Here is a 19,204-nt window from a genome sequence, read left to right as displayed (position 1 = left end):
TGACCGGGACCGAGGCCGCCAGAGATACCCGAAACTGCGCGTATAGCGCCTTATGCCAGTGCCGTCGCGCGGCGCCAGGAAGAGAGGTTTTGCGCTCGCCCCCTCCCCCTCCTCCCCCCCTTCATCGGCTCCGCACACGTGCACTTTCCGAAGTAATTTTTCGTCTACTTTCATTTTGGTCCTTTGAGTTTTTTCTCTAAAACCAACATTTAGCGAGTTATTCAGAGAAATTCAGTTTTTTTCACGTTTTCCAACAAAGTACCCTTTTTTGACCCCCCTCTTATCTCCGCCCCCGTTGGTCCTAGACCAAAAGTGTATATATCACTTTTCCTGCAAATTTTGTGTACTTTAATTTTGAACTAAGGTACTTTGGGCCAAAAATCTAAATTTAGCGAGATTTTTCCAAAATTCTGAATTTTGGGCCGAAATTTTGGGGTTTTTTTGCATTTTTGGGGGGGTTCCCACCCCCTAAGGTTGGTGGGAGATTAAAAATTCGGAATCTACGCCAAAAAATACATAAGAATCAGTCATAACCTCTTGGACACCAAATTTTTGACTAAACTTTTCTCTATTGACTGGACTATGTGGGCCTGTAGTCGGTTTGCACTTGGAGGCATGACCAAGCAAAGGCGGGTCCATATATAAGGTGCGGACCCGTGTTCAGCGGCATAAGTGGAACACCTGTAGTTACGCCACTGGGCACAATACTGGGTGATCAAATCATAAGCAAACGATATATGAAATTGCAGTGGCGAAACCCTGTGCATTTGTGCAACCTAACTTCGGGATCTCTAAATTCGCACACATTTGCAAGAAGTATCGTTATATTCTCTTTGGTATTAGTCGATGGTATTACCATTGTTTAAATAGTATTTAAACAATGGTATTACTGATAAGAATGATAAATTGTTGAGATGCTTCATCAAACAGTTGTACGCAAAAATAAATAATTGCGTCATATTGCAGATTAAAATACTGTGATTATATGCTGTCCATATGTAATAACATTGAATTGGATAGTTATAAATTCAATAATAATAATAATAATAATATACAATTTATCACTGGAAGGATTACAAACTACAAGAAATAATGGTGTTAAACCACTTCGCAGCATCTACTGGAGACCCCGTCAATTTGGAACGAGATAATTGAAGTCAACTTTCTATTATTGCCAGCCGCAACTTGCAGATGGCGCTAATAAATACACGGGAATCACTATATTCCAATTTTGTATTCAAAGTCAAGTATTTTACACAACACAATAAACTACCTACATTTTACATTGGAACCTTTTTTATTTAGTTAAAACTTTTGCGTATAATTCTTCATTACTAACTGTTCACTCAAATTCCAAACCCGTTTAGCTAAATTTTCGTCGCGAGCCAATCGCGGCATATATCCGATTCCGCAATTAACGAAGTATTCACCAGAGACGTTCTCTATTTCCCGAGAAAGCGAAACGTATATTGAAGTTTGGGCTCCTTCTTCTACAGTCTGCAAATAGGTAAATCTAAACGAATCTCAAAGAGTTTAAAGTATAGGTACCTACCTTCAATGTTAAGAATGAGAGGATTTGGTATAGGCATTTGACTAACGTATTTGTGTCCCTTAAAAGATCAGTATAGATTATACCGGGATGAAGGGAGTTGGCGGTCACACCGCAGTTCTTCAACTGCCTTGCCAATTCATTGGTCCAGAGAACTACACACAACTTGGCATTACCGTAATTCACGTAGAATGTTTGTGACAAAAACGACGTTGAGAAATAATTTAGGTCGTCGGGATTAAGGTTAGCCCAATGGGCAGTTACCGAAGCTAAATTGACGACTCGGCTTGGCGCAGATTTTTTTAATAAATCTAAAATTGGCAGACATCAGTCAATCATTACTGCCCCTCGATGCGCTTACCCAGAAGCAAAGTTGTAAGTAGAAAGGGGCCGAAATAATTCACTTGCATCGTGGTGCTAAGACCGTCGACGGTTGTGCTATCTTCAAGGAAAATAGCACCGGCGTTATTAACGAGGATGTCCAGCCTTTCTTCTTTAGCGAGAATTTCTTGCGCAAATGTTCGTACGGACTCAAAAGATGAGAAGTCCACAATCTCGACGTTTACGTTCGCGTTACCGGTTGCAAAGACGATTTTTTCTTTGGCCTCTACGGCCTTGTTCCTGTTTCGGCACGCCAAGATGACTTTCGCGCCCCTCTTTGCAAAGTCTTGTGCGGTGTAGAACCCGATACCTAAAAAACATTACATGCGGCAATATTATTGAATTTAAAACACGTTTTTTTAAATATTATATTGAATTATTGATAATACTGTCTGTTAAAGTAAATCTTAAATTCAAGTGAAACGGTTTTCGCGCGCGCGTATGGGAAGGAGAGTACGGGTGGTGATAGAGAGACGACGAACGGAACGTGCCGCGTGCGTGTGTTTTACCGGAGAAATGACCATAAACATTTTATACAGACATTAAGTTTTATATTATTCATTTTACATGCATTTAGTGTTATCATTGTTAATAGTGTTAAGGGATGGCCATCCACATTGGTAAGTTTTTATTAGCAATTTCATTCTTTTTCAACGTGTCGTTCACATTGCAATTTATTCCTACGCCGCCCAAGTGTCATACGTCGAGTCATTCGCAATACTGTCGACCAGGTCGAAGCAATATGGTAGTGAATACTATTTATCACTCAACGGAGATGCCCAAACTATTAAGCAAATCCATGGGTTAATCGAGACCAAGTGAGAAAATCTTTAGTGACATGGCTAGTCGAGGAATAATTGAATCGTTTTCCACCGTAGATATGAAAAGCGGTTACTGGCAAATTAGTTTGGATTCTAAACAACGCGAGAAGGCAGTATCTATAATGGAGTCGGGTTTATGGAAATTATTTATTTATTTATTTATTTATAGCCGGCAATATGCTCGAAACTGATCTAAGGAAATTACCACTCTGCCACAGATGAAAAATTCTTACCTCAGCCCAGGTTTGAACACCCGACCTCCCGACTATGTAGCCCAATGCTCTACCACTGAAACTCACAAACGACAAAAAACTGGTCTGGAGAAGTCTGTCCTTGAAGACGTGCCTTGTGTAATTGTGATTGGCACGACAATAAGGGTGCACCTAGTGGTACCGGAGAGCGAAACAACCTGAAGTACTACGACGGATGCACGATGGTATATCGGGAGGACGTCTAGGAGTGATGAAAACGCTGGTGAAGATGCGGGAACGATTCTACTGGGTAAATTGCAAACGAGATTTGAAGGAATGGTACAATACAATGCGGGCTGTCCATTTGGAAGAATAGCTATAGATATTGCAGTCCCCTTCCCAGAGACAGCTTCCAGAAACAAATAAATTTGGTGTCCATGGACTACTTCAACAAATGACCTACCACATTAAGAAGCGACAACTATTGAAAAAGATCTGGTGAAATATCTTTTTTGATCATAGTGGGAGCGGCTCGTGATAAATATTGGTATTATTCGGCATTTCGTATTAAAATTGTGCCACTTGGAACACATGTTCCCTAGACCTATTGGAGTGATTTGAGTCGCAGAGCCGGAAGTTCCATCCCTTAGGATTGAAAATGGCGCCAATTTTTAAAACTTCAGGAAATATATGTTTTTAGAGCGATTTATACGTTTGGGGTGACGTTTACGAGGTTTCCGACGGTGAATATGACAAAAATAATATCCAAAGCTAATTTCTGTGTGGGAAGCATGTTTCATTTATCATATATAGGCCAATTGTATGATATCTTTAACGTCCGACAAGATTCAAAGGTTTTGACCGATTTTCGTAGTTGAGGTGGCGTTTCTGAGATTCTTTTGGGTGAAGATTACCAAAAAAGACCCATTAAAGGCCTTTTTTATAAATTTTTATGTATTTTGAATAAAGAGATCGAGGTTAACTAAGTGCAAAACTGAAACTTATTCATTGAATCCTGTTTTTAACTAAAAATTGTTGATTATTGAAACATATTTACAAGTAAAAAGCCATGAGTCATCAAAGGGGAATGCCTCATCATCGCTCAGATCTCCTGTTGCAGTCGAGCTATAAAAAATATGTAGTTAAAATCATTAAAAATAAAACGCTGACAGTCATGTTTATAATAGTCATGTAGGGTGCAGGGAAGGCTGTTTCGTAAGCATGAGCACCTCATGGTCTCACAAGACTTGCAGCCACATTTTCCTACGATTGAGAACGCTTTCCCTTTTGATGGGATACAAGTTACGCAAGAAGAGGCGGACGGGCGAATCATCCTCCATGCGAAAGATATGGTGGAGCATGGAGCCCAGAACATCCTCGTCCAGTCTTGAGATACTGACGTTCTGATGGTCATATATATTTTGTTTTTTTTCTGAAAGAACTCGGACTGAAAGAAGGATATCTGTCAGGTGTTGGGGCCAAGCGTCGATATATAGCGACCCATTTGATTGTATTAGCACTTGGAGAAGAAAATTCACAAGCCCTACGAGGCTTTCATTGTTACACAGGTTGTGCCACAACGCCCTGCTTCAATTCTATTGGAAACAAGAAGGCGTTTATGACTTGGATGAAACGCCCGGATGTGACACCAGCTTTACGTGAACTCTCCAATTCACAAAGAGGAATAACAGAAAAAAACAATTAATATTTGGAAGAATTTACTACCGTTCTCTATGACCCCGAAGCACAGGAGAAATCCACTACTATGTGGGAAAATATTTATTTTGTACCAAAAATAAATTACTGCAGTTCTTGTCCCCAATCAAGCAGGTCATGTGTTGTGGGGGCACTGCTTCTATCCTACTGAATGCCCTCCACATCCGTCAACTTGAGGATGGACACGAGGCAAAGTGGGCTGGGAACCAAACTGGACCAAATAAGTGTAAATATGAAAGGAGCTCACAATCCTAGGGAAATGCGGCTGCAAGTGAACTTGCCTTCAGGTCCATGTTCCCAGCCCCCCCAGTATTAGAAAAAATGGTTATGACTAATTTAAAGTATTGATCACGTTTTGTACCGTTTAGTTCCAATAACAAAAAATTTTGTTCTAAGCGTAACATTAGATAAGAACAAGTTGAATTTGGGTGGGGGGGCCGATAACACGTCATCCCCCTGTGATAATCCACCCTGATGGTTAGGCAACACATTTACAGCTGAAACAAAAATATAATATGCTCTGTATATAACCAACGTCCGTTTTGCGCAGATGCCGAATACTAGGGGATTTTGGTAACGAAGCTAGGAGAGAATGGAGAGAAGATGACGGCGAGGTCGACGGAAGGCACACGCTTTCCCGGTTTTTTTTATTATTCTTGATTATTTTTGGTGGTGGTGTTTTGAAGATGTATTTACAGGTAGTAACAATTTTATTCTTTCTTGTACTAGCTATTGACAATTGAATTTCTTGCCACAATTTGATATTATTTACATTTTGCTGATTTTGCATAAACTACGATATCTGAATCATGGCGTACTCCATGCATTTGTTTCATGTACCTTTAGATGAATCCTGGTTGTAGTACTGTACATATGATTATGCCATTATTTTGTTTAATTAAGTAATTTATTTCTGTTATTCATGAGGAGTTGATTATCGGTGTGATGTTGCTCTGTTCGATTGACCCGTAACTTTTCCGTGAGGGAAGTACCTAATACAGTTTGATGGTTCGCTGTATCTGTTACTTGCTGATTCGTGGCGCGCTGCATTTCTGTGCGTTAGCTATACGAAAGGGGGGCTCTCTTATTTGATGTTTCGATGTTTGCGTGTGCGAGTGGGTTATTCTGTCTCCGTGGAGTAGGTACCTAATGCAGTTAGATCTTTCGCTGTATCTGTTGCCTACTCGTCTCGTGCGGATTGTAGTTCTTAACATCTTAGCAATACGAGTGGGGGCCCTCTCATTTAGATTTCCTCTATTTAAAATATGTTCTGTTTGAGCGATAATCGATTTTCACCTGAATACTTGCTATTTGGCCAATGGCATTCTCACATGTACTTTTCGTGTTAAATTAAATTATGTTAACTGAAGGATGGAGTAGAGCCCCACCATTTACATGTTTCATATGTACATGCAATTTGTTTATTTGACGAGTTGTGTTATTTCTATTGATCGTACAGGTATTTTGATGTGTTTTTGTACTGAATTGATTTATCATGTTTTCCACTGCACTTATGATGTCTTGTGTATTTTGATTTTATGAACTTGTTTCTGGATTCTGGATTACGATAGGAGGGTGAACAGTGTCCACGCGTACTTAGGCCTCAAATTCGGGCCCTTTGTACTACCTCCCTGACTAGGGTCGCCCGACCCCTCAGCATCACTCAAGCCATCCCACACGTGAGATGAACCTTAGGACGCTGGAAGGGGAGGCGGCTCTAATCGTAGCCATGTCCGGCCAGGATTCCCCCAACATGGATCGTCTCAGTTGGACTAGAGCGGGACATTCACAGAGTAAGTGGTATGCCGTCTCGTCGTCTGTGTAACATCCTCTACAAGATGGTGATTCCACCAAACCCATGCAGTGCATGTGCTTGTTTAGTTTACAGTGCCCAGAAAGTATGCCCACGAGTAACCTCAGGTTCTTCCTTGATAGCCCTGTACAAAAACGCGCCAAGCTACGAGATGGTCCTCTGAAGGCTTCTCTCGCATGGCGACAATCTAACATCAAGTTCCACCTAGCCCTGTGCTGGGTTTGGGTGTCTTGAGTTATTAGGTTGTTTACAGTTTTAACTGTAAGTGGAAGAGCCGGCTCTGGACCATAAAACGCCTGTTTTGAGGCCAGTCGGGCTAATTTATCGGCTTTCTCATTACCTTCCGTTCCAGCATGCCCTTTGACCCATACGAGCTCAAGGGTGTTGCTGCTTGCTACTTGCTCTAGTACGTGGTGACATTCGGAAACCATCCTAGAGGTAATTTTACAGTGACCAAGTGACTGCAAGGCAGCCCTGCTGTCACTTGAGATTCTGATAGTTTTGTTCTTTATGTTATGCATAAGAACTGTTCTTGCACTAAGCGTTAATCCTACCAACTCTGACTGGAATACAGTAGGAAGTTTACCTAGTGGTTGGGTGACATGGAAGTTCAGTTCTTTGGAGTAAATACCAGTGCCTGTACCTTCCATTGTCTTAGATCCATCCGTGAAGATGAATATATCTGGTTGGGATGCCATATTCTCATCAAAGAAGATGTGATAGTTTTTCCCTAATATGAATTGAGGAGTGAGTGAGTCCGATCTCCCCTCTAGGATAGGCAGACGCTTGATCGCCTCGCCCAGAATTCGGGAGTGGCCCCCCTCAATGCCTCTGCTATTCAACAACCCCTTATTTTTCAGACGCAGGAATGCCAGAATGGCCTGCTCTCTCACGTGGAGATCTAGTGGAGGCAGATCCAAGAGGGCCTCCATGACGGCTGTGGGGGTCGTTCGCATCGCGCCTGTGCAGGCAAGGCACGCTAGTCTTTGCACATGATTAAGGAGTGCTACAGTTGTGGAGAGTCTGGTTCTAGGCCACCAGACAATTGCTCCATAACAGAACATAGGTCTAATCACGGCAGTGTACAGCCACAGGACAGCCTTCGGGGATGGTCCCCAAAGTTTGCCAATAGCGCGGCGACTTTGCCAGAAAGCCCTATTTGCTTTTTCGGCTTTAAGCTGGATATGTTTGCTCCAATTCAGTTTTTTGTCGAGTGTGATTCCTAGATATTTCACTGACTCTGAAAATTGGAGGTGTTTTTGGAATAGCAGGGGAGCTCGAATACCCTCTACCTTTCTTTTTCTTGTGAAGAGAACTAGCTCCGTTTTTGTCGGGTTGATGGACAAGGAGTGTTCCCTACACCATTCTTCGGTTACTGTAAGAGCTGATTGCATCAGTCTGCATAAAGTAGCCTCAAATTTGCCGGTTATAAGTATGGATATATCATCCGCATACCCCAGCGTATAGTACCCACTGTCATTAAGGCGACAGAGGAGCCTGTTTACAGTCAAGTTCCACAGAAGTGGTGATAACACCCCACCTTGGGGGCATCCTCTCACTACTGTGCACCTTAGTGTTTCGTCGCCAACGCTGATGTGCACTGCTCTGAGATTCAGCAGCTGCGCAATCCAGCCTCGTATGACGTTCGGTACGCCGTGGTGACATAGAGCCATTTCTATTGAATCGAAGGTTGTTTTGTCGAAAGCCCCTTCTATATCTATGAATACTCCCAGTGCGGACTCTTTATAGTGCAGCGATCTCTCAATCTGCCCTACAACGCAGTGCAGGGCTGATTCCGTAGATCTTCCTGGGCAGTATGCGTGTTGGTTAGGATGCAGCGGAAACCGTGTTAGCGCCGTATCCCTTATGTATCTATCGCACAGTCTTTCAAGTGTCTTAAGAAGAAAAGACATCAAGCTGATTGGACGATATGCTTTAGGTGTGGAGTAATCACCTTTTCCAGGTTTGGGGATAAAAACAATTTTTATCTCCCTCCATTGTTTAGGTATGTATCTGAAAGCGATACAGCCTGTATATATTCCCACTAGGTAGGTAGCAATAACATCCAGTCCCCATTGCAGGAGAGCCGTATTATGCCGTCCAAACCGGGTGACTTGTATGCTGAGAACGATTTCACCGCCCAGGTCACCCTCGCCACGTCCACCACCTGACAGGCAACCGCCCAGTCATTCTCCGTGGAAGTGAAAGGGATTGTCTCAGGCCAGTTGGGGTAAGGCGTGGTGGTGGCTCCAGGAAAGTGAGCGTCTCTTAGTACCTCAGCTGTCTCTGTGAGGTTGTCCGTATAGGAACCATCCTCTCTTCTGAGGCTAGCTGGGTTGTGGTATGAATCTTTGGTAAGGATTTTATTTAGGCGAGATACCGAGGAGGTGGATTCTATAGAGCTACAGAAATCCCTCCATGCCTCTCTCTGACGCCTTCTAATGTCCTTCTTGTATAGCCTTAGGTTTGCCTTGTAGGCTCTCCAGTCGGCTGCAGCTTTGCTCTTCCTTGCCTTATTAAACAGTTTGCCCAATCGAGTTTTCTGCTTTTCGAGCGCCCTGCACCACCAAGGATGGTTATAGGGAGTCTTGGCAGTTCTCAGAGGACACGCCTGTTCAAATGACTCCACAATAGAGTTGGTAAGGAGATCTACTACGTCCTGTATGTCGGCAGGATCAGAGAGACGTCCCCCGAAGGGGTGCTCTCTAAGTTTTTCTCCAAGGAGATGTTTGTAAAGGGGAATATCCGTTACCTTGGGGTTGCGATAGCCCTTTTGAACGGTTCCTTTACAGATGAACTTGTTTAATTGCATTTGATTTGATTATCTGATTTTTATCAGACAATTTGAGATGTTTTATTTATGTGTATTTTCTTTTGCATTTTATTGCTGTAGGTGATTTATTTCATGTATTTGTGTGGTCTATGCCAGGGTTTTAGTCCCGGAGAAGGTTTCCCTGGCATGGTCTTGTGTGTGCGTTAATATATTTATTTGATCTTGTCATTTCTTACGCACAAAAGTTCTGTCTTTTATTTAATTCCCTTCCGATTATGTCTCACGGCCCAACACATAAAGGAACCGATTACACAACGTAGGAGTCCATTCGTGCCACTCATATCGAGCCGGCCATCCAAATTGAAAAGCGCCGCGAGACTACCATCGTTTCGATTTGAAAGGTAGGTGGCTCTGCTTGTAGTTTTTGCCAGAGTTGCCAACCGTAAGTATAGGGTAAGTCAACGTCTTCCGTGTCGGCTTGATAGACCCCCCCCCCTAGGAACATTACACCCCCAACTTGATATTTTACAACTTACAACTTTGAGGCAAAAATTTTGTATCGCTTTTGTGCCGTTTTGTTCTTTTCTTAGAAAGTTTTGTTCTTAAATCGTTTGAGATACGAAAATGAAATTGGGGGGGCGGTAAACATGTAAGCCCCTCCACATTGTTTTTTAAATATTGTTATCAACGCAAGGTTTTGTTCTAGTTTTGTGCTTTTTTGTTCCTTTATTAGAAAGTTTTGTACTCATACCGTTTCATAGTAAAACGCAATTCAAATTGGGGGGGCTGCAGACATAACCTCACTAACATTCTTTTATTTTTATTATACCCATACTTTCTTCTAGTTTTGTACAGTTTTGTTCTTTTATTCAACAGTTGTTATTAATCCATTTGAAAAATATATCTACTTGATCGTTCTGGTAAATTTAAAAAGTGAGTACTCAAGTAAGTACCAATCAATGCTCATTCACTGCTCTTGTATTTGATGGACCTCTTTAGAACATCCTTTGATTTAGGGTATATCGCCAAACGTTAGAGAAATGTAATAAGGGTTGTGTACCTACTCAAGCCAGGTAGTGCCAAATACGACACCGCGAAGACCCATAAGACGATCATCGTGTTACGTTCACTTTGAGCAAGCTTAACAAAATTGCCTTGAGATAAGCATACGGTAAGCTCAGTCAAAGTAGTGGTGGGTCGGGGTGAATCTTCGGGGTTCTTATACAGAAGCAAAAATAAACATAATGCGTCTTTTAGAGGAAAAATATCGATGTCTATGATGATGGCTCTTACAGTGATCACTCGAACCTTAGTGTTATGAGCAAGCTTTCTTCTACTTTCACACATCTTCTATAATTAGTGTTTCTTTTTGCAATTCATCGTCGAGCAAGGTCAACCAAAAGGAAAAAAGACTATTTTTAGCGCATTTCCACAAAAATAAAAAAAAAAATGCGCTATTGTGGCCACTTTGTCCGTCCGTCCGTCCGTCCGACCGCTAACTTTGCGACGCTACTAGTTTTTTATCTTAAGAGCTATTGTTCTACTTTTTTCGCTATTTGGTTCGTTATGGTGTCGAGTCTTGTACCAAGGAAGGAATTTTTTCTGTACCGCTTACAAAAAAAAGTTATTGTAAAAAAAAACAAAAAACCGTTTTTTACATGTTCCATAATTTTACACTTTTGCCGTTTATTAACGATCCTAGAGATCGTTTATAATTTTGCATTGCTATCTGTCGCCTGCCGGTTGGTCTCTCCGTCTGTTCCTTTGTCTGTCTGTCCATCTATCTGTCCGTGTGAACGATAACTTTTTTTAGAAATGTTCGATCGCTTTTACATCTCCGTTAGTTATGAACTGAATTGCATGAAATTCAATATGGGCATAGATTTAGCCATATAATACGCAATGCCAAAAGTTGGATCGAATCGATTCAAAATTCACAGTGCCCTTTTCGCATCTCGACCATTTATAAACCGAATTGCAAAATTTTTTACTTATAAAAGTATTTGAATGAAATTTGATACATAGGCACTTGGAATAAAGGAAAATCAAACGCCAATTTCAAAATTTGGTTTTGCGCATGCGCAGTGCCAACTTTTTTTATTTATGGAAGAATTTAAACGAAATTTGATACATAAGCACTTCGAATAAAGGAAAATCAAACGCCAATTTCAAAATTTTGTTTTGCGCATGCGCAGTGCCAACTTTTTTATTTATGGAAGAATTTAAACGAAATTTGATACATAGGCACTTGGAATAAAGGAAAATCTAGCGCCAGTTTCAAAATTTTATTTTGTGCATGCGCCGTGCCAACTTTTTTATCTATGGAACTATTTAAGTGAAATTTGATACTTAGGCGCTTGGAACAAAGGAAAATCTTAGTTTATTAGTTAGTTATAGTAAATTAGTTTTAAAATTTAGGTTTGCGCATGCGCAGTTCCAACTTTCTTATTTAGAAAGCATTGAAATGAAATTCTTCTCATAAACTGAAATTGAAGTAGCACGTCAACAATGGATTGCTCATGTGCAACGCTATATTTGTGGCCGGATTTTTACGATTTTAACAGAAGTTGCATCTTACAAATGGGAAATGAATGCAAGTGGAAATGCGCTTTATGTAAATCGTTTACGATTACTTTTTAACTTGTTGATCATGCAATACATAGATTTAAATTTTTGTTCATAATAGGTAAGTTCACGGGTACAAATCAAAGCACCTCCGTTCCTATTCCTTATGTATGGATGTACATACATAATAGGTTTGGTGGTGAATTTTCCTTCTTCTGTGGTACCTACAAAAACAGAAGTCCTTCGTCTTCACTTGACTTCTCATCGAAGACTAATGTCAACCCGATCAAAATCATAAGAAAAACGACCGTCCTTAGGACACGAATTGCCGGCTTTAATCAGCCCGATCAATTTGGATAAACGATTCCAGTTGGACCGATATTCGTCGCCCCGATGCGGGGCACATCCGGCCTATTTGTAATATTATTGAGATCATTGGATTAAATCGCTATCCATTGTGACGTCAATTTATTATTATTTATGTTCTATTTTATTCCTTTAGCCTAGCACGACCAGAACAAGGATCTCATAGTCTGCCTTGTTTCCCTCTTTTGGTAAGTAAGTATGTCCTTTTCTTTTGACATTTACTTTTCCATTTATGCTATTTTTGCTTCTGTATAAGAACCCTGAAGATTCACCCCGACTCATCACTACTTTGACTGAGCTTACCGTATGCTTATCTCAAGGCAATTTTGTTAAGCTTGCTCAAAGTGAACGTTACACGATGATCGGCTTATGGGTCTTCGCGGTGTCGTATTTGGCACTACCTGGCTTGAGTAGGTACACAACCCTTATTACATTTCTCTAACGTTTGGCGATATACCCTAAATCAAAGGATGTTCTAAAGAGGTCCATCAAATACAAGAGCAGTGAATGAGCATTGATTGGTACTTACTTGAGTACTCACTTTTTAAATTTACCAGAACGATCAAGTAGATATATTTTTCAAATGGATTAATAACAACTGTTGAATAAAAGAACAAAACTGTACAAAACTAGAAGAAAGTATGGGTATAATAAAAATAAAAGAATGTTAGTGAGGTTATGTCTGCAGCCCCCCCAATTTGAATTGCGTTTTACTATGAAACGGTATGAGTACAAAACTTTCTAATAAAGGAACAAAAAAGCACAAAACTAGAACAAAACCTTGCATTGATAACAATATTTAAAAAACAATGTGGAGGGGCTTACATGTTTACCGCCCCCCCAATTTCATTTTCATATCTCTCTCAAACGATTTAAGAACAAAACTTTCTAATAAAAGAACAAAACGGCACAAAAGCGATACAAAATTTTTGCCTCAAAGTAGTTGTAAATATCAAGTTGGGGGGGATGACGTGTTATCGGCCCCCCCAAATTCAACTTGCTCTTATCTAATGTTACGCTTAGAACAAAATTTTTTGTTATTGGAACTAAATGGTACAAAACGTGAACAATACTTTAAATTAGTCATAACCATTTTTTCTAATACTGGGGGGGCTGGGAACATGGACCTCTTGCCTTCCCTGCACCCTACATGCTTCCAAATCTGTTCCACTTTTTAATCGCAGCATTGCTTTAGTTTTGAATGAATGCACCAAAATATAGAAGATTTAAATACCTTTGACATTTCCTTCATATATGCCAGCATTAGGGATGCATTTAAGACTCTATTCGTAAGTAACTTCCTATTCGTCCATGGAAACAACTTTTCATATTCTTTATAATAGGCTTTACTGGATTTGGATTTTACACCTACCAAAGTTTGTTTAGATTTTACAACAAGCGATTTAATGGACGGTGTATTATCTTTTTCAACGGAAATCGTTTTATTTACAAAGATTATGATGATTATAAGCAAACGGTAAGTGACAGTTCCATGGCAATCGTGAAATTTCGAATACCCAGCCCACTTAATTAAACATGTATTCGAGTATAACGTCAATATGACTTCATTGTATTTCCTATTTTTAAATTATACTGCAGGTATAATAAAAAATACTATAAGATACACCTGTATAATTGGTCTTTAAAGCACTTGCAACGTTAAAGGCACTCCGCTTTGCGTCGTGCCCTTAAACTCGTTGCGCGTGCTTTAAAGACTTGATTATACACTTGTATCTTAATATACTATTTTATATCTCGACTGCAGCAGGAGATCTGAGCGATGATGAGGCTTTCCCCTTTGATGACTTATGACTTTTTACTTGTAAATACGTTTCAATAATCATAGTTAAAAACCGAATTCAATGAATAAGTTTCACCTTTGCACTTAGTCTACCTCGACCTGTTTATTCAAAATACTTAAATAGTATATTAAGATACAAGTGTATAATCAAGTCTTTAAAGCACGCGCAACGAGTTTAAAGGCACGACGCAAAGCGGAGTGCCTTTAACGTTGCAAGTGCTTTAAAGAACAATTATACACGTGTATCTTATAGTATTTTTTATTATACCTGCAATATAATTTAAAAATAGGAAATTCAATGAAATCATATTGACGTTATACTCGAATACATGTCTAATTAAGTGGGCTGGGTGTTCGTAATTTCACGATTGCCATTGAAATGTCACTTGACGTTTGCTTATAAAAATCGTCGTCTTTCTGAATAAAACGATTTCCGTTGAAAAAGATAATACTCCGTCCATTACATCGCTTGTTGTAAAATCTAAACAAACGTTGGTAGGTGTAAAATCTCAATCCAGTAAAGCCTATTCTCAAGCATATGAAAAGTTGTTTCCATGGATGAATAGGAAGTTACTTACGAATAAAGTCTTAAATGCATCGATAATGCTGGCATATATGAAGGAAATGTCAAAGGTATTTAAATATTCTATCTTTTGGTGCATTCATTCAAAACTTCACTTATTGCTGGGACTAAAAAGTGGAACAGATTTGGAAGCATACCCTAAATTACGCGCGTTTGTAAAAGCTTCAACCAAAAGATAGGTACAAGCCAAAGAAATGTTCTGCATTTACAGAAAGCGACCTAAGAGGATTTTTTATTTCAGCCTCAGATGACAGTTTCAAAAGTCATACTTGAAGTATCGTTACTTAGCAACTTTAAAGCACGTGTGTTTTAAAGGCCTTTTTTCGCACGCATTTGAGTGTTTAAAACGGAGATTGTGATTCAGGTATAATAAAAAATTCATAAAAAATAGCTATTTGTGTACTAAGAGCGCAAAATGATATATTGATTGATTGAAAGAGACATTTGCCGCACTAATCTCTTGAAATCAACATTCATTTGCGCTCGAATTACACATAAGATTTTTTCTACAATCGAGCAGTTCACATATTTCCAAAAATTTAAATTTTTCACTCAAATATAGATTATTAAATGTCATTTACTCGTTGTCATTGGATACTCTGAGCAATGTATATTTGATTTATAGCTTATAATTGGGAGAGCGAGCGTTTTTTTTTATTTTGTCGCTTATAAACGACAAATTGACATTCCTCGAAAAATATGACGTTTGCGTTGTCAAATAGGAGCGCAAATGCCTACTTTGGATATCGATTGTAGAAAAAGGTCTTTAATGGGTCTTTTTTGGTCATCTTCACCCAAAAGAATCTCAAAAACGCCACCTCAACCACGAAAATCGGTCAAACTTTCCAAGAAACTTTTGAATCCTGTCGGACGTTAAAGATATCATACAATCATGCTTCCCACACAGAAATTAGCTTCGGATATTGTTTTTGTCGTTTTCACCCTCGGAAACCTCGTAAACGTCACCCTAAACGGAAAAATCGCTCCAAAAACATATATTTCCTGAAATTTTAAAAATTGGCGCCATTTTCAATCCTAAGGGACGGAACTTCCGGCTCTACGACTCAAATCACTCCAATAGGTCTAGGGAACGTGTGTTCCAAGTGGCACAATTTTAATACGAAATGCCGTTTGTTCTCACGAGCCGCTCCCACTGTCAGATTCGCAGTAGGTACCCCTGGAACTACATTCTGGCAATGTACAAAACTTTGGCCCGGTGCTATTCCAAAGCCTGTGGGCATTGGCAAGACCACTGCCCTATCAAAAGTTGTGTCGTATCACTAGCGTGATTGGATCCAATATCTACATTCGTAATGGCGAACCGCTCTGTAGTGCAGGAAATCACAGGGCAGAGCTCGTCTTCCGTGTGATTTAAAATTTAGAACAAGACCTGATTTTAAGTTGTCAATAACCAAATAATGATTGAAAAGCAATCATATTATGGGACTCGCTCAAGTAATAAACAAAAAACCCTGTGGAACATTATAAAATATAGAAATCAGTCAAACCCCCAAACAAAAATAAGTGAAATTAAACTAAGTGTACCCAATTTGTACCCAAAAAGTGTGTGCAATAATGTTCAGCAGTCACTTCTCAAACCGAGTGACGATTTCCAATCGGGAGCTTTGCACTACATCCAAGAAGAAAAATAGTGAAACTATCTTCGCATCTTCAGTGTATGAACGCGAAATACTTGATATTATACAGAAATTGCCCAACAAAAAATCCTCGGATTATGACGGTATAACCCCAAACGCCCAAACCATCTCAAGACCCCTAGCGGATTTAATCAACGCCTCAATGTCTCAAGAAATATTCCCAGCACACTTAAAAGTGGCATTAATTACACCCATATACAAAAAAGGTGGCTCGACCCTGGTCGAAAATTACAGACCCATCTCCGTACTGAGCATCATTGCTAAAATATTCGAAAAAGTCGTTAGCGGCAAATTATGGTCGTTTCTTAACAAACACCATATCATCTCTAACAGACAACACGGTTTCCGCCCTGGATTCTCTACAGAATCCGCGAATTTGCAATTCATTCAGCATCTCTACGACGAGCTAGATAAATCTTATCACACTACAATTTGACCTCACAGGTGCATTCGATTAAGTGGATCCTGCTATCGTTAGTGAAAAAGCAGAAGCGTATGGAATTAGAGGAGTTTTTAATGAGTGGCTTCAATCATATTTGACGGGGAGAAGCATCCGAGTGAAGGCTAATGGATCGATCTCCAATACGTACAACCCAGATATCGGCACACCGCAGGGAGGTGTATGCGGACCCCTAATTTTTTTATTGTTTATCAATGACCTTCCTCAATTTATTAACTTTGGTGAACTGTTTATTTACGCCGACGACACTACAATCGTCATTAGTGGAAAAACGGTAGAAGAAGTGAGAATAAGGCAAAATCTCTAGGCATAATAGTCGATGAAAAACTGACATGGATGGACCAGATTTCAGAAGTATGTAAAAAGCTAAATAAGTGGTACTATGTACTACTAAATCTAAAAAGCACCTTAAGACAAGATGCAGTGTTAAACGCATATTATGCACTAGCATATTCGATCTTAACTTATAACAAAATTATATGGGGAAACTCTGTTTACTTAGACCGAGCATTCGTACTACAGAAGAGGTTACTTCGGCTGATATTTAACTTATCATACAATCACACGTGCTGCAATGTATTCCGTGACCACAACATACTGACCGTGTTTTCAATATATTTACACAACTGCCTTATCTACACGCATCAAAACAAATTACACTATGACCTGCACAGTGATATTCACAATCATGATACGCGGAACAAAAATAAAATTTATTTGCCCAAACCGAAACACTCTTTTTTAAAAAATCACCGACATACCGCAGTATATTATACTATAACTTATTAACCCAAACAATATAAAAAGTAGCCGATCACTGAAGCAGTTCAAAACTAAATTCGACGTTTCCTAGCGGCCAATGTTATTTACAATGAGGGCGAGTACCTCTCTGTATGTGAAAATGTTAAATGTTTGTTAGTCTGACGTTGTAATACAATTGTACATTGTTTTTTACAAAAAATAAAAATGAAATGAAATGAAATGATTAGTGATCAAAAAGAAACTGCGGGAAACGGACAAGTACGTCAGTACGTAGAAAACCTTCGCTAGATCGCTTTAGCTTCAAATTTTCAGGATTTGTTCTTGTAGCTGATTACTGTTTCGAATATAAGCACAATCCCTCCACCACAATCCATAATCAAAATTAATGTTGGTTAGAGAATAGAGTTATTTGATGAGATGTATGACACGTGCCATCATGAACCGTTTAAGCATCCCTGTGAATCCCCTTGAACAACTCTGCCTTTTTTGGGTAATATTCGTGATATTGGGTTATTATATGGTGCAAATTATAGTTATGTTATGACATCCTGTATGTCCACTTACCAGTATTGGCACCGGTCACGATGACCGTTTTTCCTAAAAGGCACACATAACTTCTATTCCATTTCCTATGCATATTCAAACCCATTCGTGCCAGCAAAAGTAGAAGGAGACACGTAATAATATACAATACCATCTTATGTCATTTAATCTACAAACTTCCTTGAATCACTGATCACTGAAATGGTACTTACTACTGTTGCGCGAAAGAGCAGGGTTAGATATCAATAAAGAACCAACATACGACATTGAACGTAATTTAAAACTGTTCACCAAAGTCACCCGCTAAAAGGACACCGTCCGGTAAGTTGCCTACTTCCTGCAACGTTATAATAGGATTTAATTAAACCGATTAAGAATAATCAGCCGTCTTGAAGTAGAAATGTAAGAATAAGAACTGTGTCAGGTATCTGCTTCAATAGTATTTAATTTCGCGTTCGCGTTATTTTTCACAATTGTTTGCTGTAAGATCTTCATCCGGAACTTTGTTCATATTTTCATAAAAGATATTCAGGCTCGCCTCACGTCACAAAAGCGGATTTTGACGTTAGATTTTCTTCACTTCGCTAAAGATTACTTCGCTTTTATCACATAAAAATAGAATCTTTGTTTAGACTTGGAATTCATTATCATACTTACTTATCTGCTATTTTGTGGATTGGCAAATTAATAGCTTGGTTTAATTGAAGTACTAATTCATATTTATAAAAATACGAATTGAAAGTAGGTAACAAAAGCACCGTCATAATCATGGAAATGTCGTGCATCATACGCGGATGGTAACATTTTATTTTTATAGGTTGTTGCTACCCACCTAAGGGAATGACGTGTTCAAGCATTGAAACTTAGATTAAATTTAATATCCACCGGTTTAGGAGAATCTCTAGCACTGTAATTGAGAGCGTGTATGTCCTTGGTTTTCCTTCGAGTATCATAGTCTATTAAACATACGCTGTTCAGTGCCCATTATTTTTCATAGTTCTTTGTTTTACCTATGTGCAGATTACCCCCGAGAGTTAAATTTAGGTACTACCAAAATGCCTCGTAGGCGTGAACCTTCAATGCACAAGCTGTAAGATAGATTGTCGGTAAAGATTTCACTTCTTAGTTTCTTATTCTACCGCTAGAAGTCACGCACAGTATCATTTTTTATTGAAGACTTCTCTCTTCTGTTTCATTTCTCGTTGTTGGGCAGAACGATCCC

General features: G+C 39.4%; 1 protein-coding gene across 4 annotated transcripts; it reads right to left on the bottom strand.

The window, feature by feature from the left end:
• Nucleotides 1-1,215: 1,215 nt before the first annotated feature.
• LOC116168794 (retinol dehydrogenase 11-like) lies at nucleotides 1,216-18,327 on the bottom strand. 4 transcript variants are annotated; one of them, XM_031484779.1, is made up of 5 exons: nucleotides 18,195-18,327; nucleotides 18,004-18,151; nucleotides 1,911-2,240; nucleotides 1,553-1,860; nucleotides 1,216-1,513 (listed from the first exon to the last, which is right to left on the bottom strand). In XM_031484779.1, exons 2-5 carry the CDS (start codon nucleotides 18,134-18,136, stop codon nucleotides 1,427-1,429), a joined length of 858 nt encoding a protein of 285 aa, XP_031340639.1. In that variant the 5' UTR covers nucleotides 18,137-18,151; nucleotides 18,195-18,327; the 3' UTR covers nucleotides 1,216-1,426. The 4 variants fall into 4 exon arrangements, with proteins under 4 accessions (XP_031340639.1, XP_031340636.1, XP_031340637.1 ...); XM_031484776.1 differs by having other exon boundaries at nucleotides 1,216-1,497; XM_031484777.1 differs by having other exon boundaries at nucleotides 1,216-1,497; nucleotides 18,198-18,327.
• Between the last annotated feature and the right edge of the window lie 877 nt (nucleotides 18,328-19,204).

The sequence above is a fragment of the Photinus pyralis genome, unplaced genomic scaffold (genome assembly GCF_008802855.1).
Source record: "Photinus pyralis isolate 1611_PpyrPB1 unplaced genomic scaffold, Ppyr1.3 Ppyr1.4_LG4, whole genome shotgun sequence".
Lineage (NCBI taxonomy): Eukaryota > Metazoa > Arthropoda > Insecta > Coleoptera > Lampyridae > Photinus > Photinus pyralis.
The sequence above is the reverse complement of the archived record's forward strand: the minus strand, read 5'-3'. Positions and strand labels throughout refer to the sequence as shown.